The 3,938-nt window shown below is 65.7% G+C and overlaps 1 protein-coding gene across 3 annotated transcripts; it reads left to right on the top strand.

Moving 5' to 3' along the window:
* Positions 1-522: 522 nt before the first annotated feature.
* On the top strand, positions 523-3,663 carry RARRES2 (retinoic acid receptor responder 2). 3 transcript variants are annotated; one of them, XM_061166044.1, is made up of 7 exons: positions 564-678; positions 768-909; positions 1,577-1,776; positions 2,033-2,137; positions 3,010-3,105; positions 3,279-3,403; positions 3,547-3,663. In XM_061166044.1, exons 3-6 carry the CDS (start codon positions 1,603-1,605, stop codon positions 3,390-3,392), a joined length of 489 nt encoding a protein of 162 aa, XP_061022027.1. In that variant the 5' UTR covers positions 564-678; positions 768-909; positions 1,577-1,602; the 3' UTR covers positions 3,393-3,403; positions 3,547-3,663. The 3 variants fall into 3 exon arrangements, with proteins under 3 accessions (XP_061022026.1, XP_061022028.1, XP_061022027.1); XM_061166043.1 differs by lacking the exon at positions 768-909 and having other exon boundaries at positions 523-678; XM_061166045.1 differs by lacking the exon at positions 768-909 and having other exon boundaries at positions 535-678; positions 1,497-1,776.
* The last annotated feature ends 275 nt before the right edge of the window (positions 3,664-3,938 follow it).

The following is a 3,938-nucleotide window of genomic DNA, read 5'->3' as shown; positions in this document are numbered from 1 at the left end:
GGGCAGAGGGCCCAGGACTCGGGTAGCAGCGGTCCTGGTGGCTTGTTCTTATTTGCTCAGGAGCAGCAGGAGCTGAGCCCGTTTTCCCCTGACCCCCCGGCAGCCTTCAGAACCCCACCACACCGCCCTCCACCCACACGCGAGACCCCTTGAGCCCATCGCCACCACAGATGGGACGCGATCCTTCACGCCTGACGTGTTTGCTGGTGTCGGAGGCTGTCAGGCCCCGGAGACCCCCTTCCTTCTCCCTGTGGCTCCAGGGTGCAGGAGAATGGTTCAAATGACTCCTCGAGGTCTCATGGGATTTGAGGACGTCTGGATTTCTGGGAAGAGTTTTCTGAAATGAGTCTCCTGGGGACGGCCTGGAGGGGCCTGAGGGGAAGGGGTAGCCCTGTTCCTGGGGGCAGGGCAGCGCCCGGGCTGGGGCCAGTCCACTGGGCCAGTGGGAGGGGATGGGAGGGCAAGGCGGGACAGCACAGGGCGGGGATGAGGAGGGAAGTCCCGGGAGGGCCCTCGGCCAAGGCCGGTCCCGGCGGGCGGGGAGGAGCCGCGGGGCGCTGGAGGGGGCCCAGGAGGAGGTGGGAATGGGAGGAGACGGGCGCGCCGTGGGGGGAGCCTGACCGGTGCCGGGAAGAGGCCGAGGCTGCAGGGGAGAGACCCCGAGGCGCGGGAGAGGAGGTGAGGAGGGGAGCGCGGGGCGGGCAGAGGGCGCAGCTCCGGAGGCCGGTGTTTGTCGGCTGCACCTCGAGCCCTGTCCTGTCTTCCAGGCGATGGCCTGGCACCTTTTCCCGGCGGGGGCTGGGTCTCCACACCTGGGGCTTTCTGGTCCTCGGGAGGCTGCTCCCGGACAGAGTTCTTGGAGAGGGTCTGACCCTCAGGAGGCCCCCGTCCCCCGTCACACAGACTGAGGTGAGGGGTTGGCGGGCTGGGAGAGGAAGGCTCCGGAAAAGAACAAGGCAAGGGAGGGAGAGTCTGCCTAAGAAGACAGTGGAGGTGGGGCGGAGGAGGGACCCCCATTTTCTGGGGGGAGCGTGGGGGAGTGGGCCGAGGTGGTGGGGCCGACGGGATCAGGGTTTTTCAGCAGGGCAAGGGTTAAGTGGGCTCCTGGCGCCCACCGCCCTGGGCCCCTCCCACGTGTTTATGTCCTCCCCAAAATATTCAGCCTCCAGCTAGCCTCCATTCCTCCCCCCACACCAGAGCTGTGGGCCTCGGGGCCCGTGGAGCCAGCAGTCTGGGCACAGGGAGTGGGAGAGGGGGTGTCGGAGAGAAAGTGGACCAGAAAACGGGGGGAGAGCAGTGGAGAGGCCAGCAGCACTGCTCCCCAGCTGCTGGCCTGAGGACTGGAGCCGACCCAGCACCTACCTCGGACAGGGCCAGCCTGGGCCAGGCCTGGGAACAGTGGTGCCAGGTGGGAGGAGAGGGACGGGCCAGGGCAATACCAGGAGGTGGGGACAGGGGTCTGCAGGGCCACTCCGTGTCCCCCCACCTCTGCCCAGAGCTCACCAGACGCAGCCCCTGAGCCACAGGGCCCAGGAGCGGTGGTTCCTCCTCCAGACCCACGCACAGCCCTCCGCAGGGTCCCTGGGAGAAGGAGGTGAAGCCATGTGGCAGCTGCTGCTCCTGCTGGCCCTGGGGCTGGGCGCCATGGGCTTGGACAGGGCGGAGCTCACGGAGGCCCAGCACCGGGGCCTGCAGGTGGCCCTGGAGGAGTTCCACAAGCATCCGCCTGTGCAGTGGACCTTTCAAGTGACCAGCGTGGACAGTGCCATGGACATGGTGAGAGCCAGCCCAGTGAGGGGAGGGCGGGGACGGGGATCCGGAGGCTGGAACGTCCCCCTGCCCCGAGAGTGGGTGCAACGATGCTTGGGCCCCTGAGAGCTGCCCAGCTCTCCAGAGAGAGGCTGCCAGCCCAGCTGCCCACCACCCCTGCCCCGGGGAGTGCTGCTGCCCGCTGGGGAGCAGGGACAGGTCAAACCCGCAAGGGCCCTGCCGGCTCAGCTGGGCCACGGGTCTTCCTCTTGTCTGTCGGCAGCTCTTCCCGGCTGGGCAGTTTGTGAAGCTGGAGTTCAAGCTCCAGCAGACGAGCTGTCGGAAGAAGGACTGGAGGAAAGCAGACTGCAAGGTCAAGCCCAATGGGGTGAGCTGATGGCAGGGCACATGCTCAGGGCGGGAGTGGGCGCCGGCTTCACAGCTGGAGAAGCCTGAGGGTAGAGACCCTGGGCGGGGCAGCCTCCCAGGCTCTGACCTGTCTGCCTGCCTGCGCCCCTGGCGGTGATGGCTGTCGGTGGGCTGAGGGGGCTGGGACAGGCAGGAAGACGGACACACAGGCTCCAGAGCCGGTCCACCCCAGGCTGTAGGTCACTGGCGGAGGGACGCCGTGGTCCCCACCCTAGGCCTGGTGAACTTCCCATTTCTCATGAGTTTTCAAGGGGACATGGCCTGGCCTGGGCTGACTCCTAAGAGGGTTTGACTGTCATCAGCCACCTTGGGGGCCAAGTCACTGCCGTACAGGTGACCCCTGGGCCTGGAGCACAACCACCTCTGCCAACCACAAGTCCTGTTCCTGCGCTGGCTCGTCAAGGCCTCGGTCACCTCCCTCTGCTGAAGGAGTGCTGGATTAGACTAGTGCTTTTCTGGACTTTTACACCAGGATCTCTGTGTTCAATTCAAATCTTGAAAGAAAACAGAAAACACAAATAAATGTAACAGATGGCAGCACAGCGGAAGCCAGGTGGGGAGAACCTGGCTGTGTCAGACACAGACAGACACACAAACACACGGTTTGAAAACTAAGTGCCGCCTACACACAGACACACACACACACAGTTTGAAAACTGCAGAATAGTTCTGACTTCTGAAAATTCCCAGCCCAGAGCTAAGTTGTGCCTGGACCCAGCTGGCCTGCCAAGGGAATGGGCCCCACTGCAGGCTGGCCCCAGGTTCCGCCCTCACGGGGCTGCAGGCCTCCCTTCACCCCTTTCCTCTCTGGCCCCCACGCCCCCTCCGCAGAGAAAGCGGAAATGCCTGGCCTGCATCAAGCTGGACTCAAAGGATCAAGTCCTGGGCCGGATGGTGCACTGTCCCATACAGACGCCGGTTCAACGGGTGAGGAGGGGGCTGGTAAGGTGGGGGGAGACTGGGCCTTGGGAGAGGCCTGGATGGAGGGGTGCGGGGGGTGAGGAGGGGCTCTGGGCCCGGCCCAGGCGCCCCCTGGGACGGGGGCGGGGGCGGTGGGTGCTGGCAGGAACTGTGCGGCTGGAGTGACCCTGCGCCCGCAGGAGCTGGAGGAGGCCCAGGAGACCCAGTGCAGCAGGGTGGAGCATGCCGGCGAGGACCCCCACAGCTACTACCTCCCCGGACAGTTCGCCTTCATCAAAGCCTTGTCCCCCTGAGCTGAGGCCTGGTGGGTAGGCGGCCAGGAGGGAGGGGGCCGGGAGGACTGAGAGGGCGCTGGAGCTGGGCTGCGGGAGGCAGGGGGACAGGGGCTGGGAGCCTGCAAAGACCGCCTCCCTCACGCCCCGCCTGTTTCTCTTCCCTTTCCTCTAGAAGTCACCCGGCTTCCTGGAAGGAAGGGAGGTCACCAGTGAAAGCCCGCCTCCCTCCTCTGCACCCCGGGGAGGGGCCACCCCTGACCCCTGAGCTAATAAAGCTGCGCTCAGCTGAGTTCTCACACTCCCTCACATTCCCTCCCTCCCCCAGCTAGGCTGCAGCGTGGCCTGTGTGTGAGCAAAGGCCCTGGTGCTCCGGCCTCACGGGGAGGAAGCAAAGCCCCGAGGTGGGGGGTGGGAGGGGGCAGGACCCAGCCGCCTGGACACCCAGAAAGCCGCAGACACCTCCTCCTTGCCCAGGGGAGGCCAGAGGCGGGGGTGGGCGTGGAGGACCCAGGCTTGCTTTCAGGGGCTCCCTCTTGGAAAAACAAGCACGCCCACGTGTACTGA

Source organism: Dama dama, chromosome 18 (genome assembly GCF_033118175.1).
Source record: "Dama dama isolate Ldn47 chromosome 18, ASM3311817v1, whole genome shotgun sequence".
Lineage (NCBI taxonomy): Eukaryota > Metazoa > Chordata > Mammalia > Artiodactyla > Cervidae > Dama > Dama dama.
Note: the sequence above shows the minus strand (reverse complement) of the source record. Positions and strands in the feature narration are given on the sequence as shown.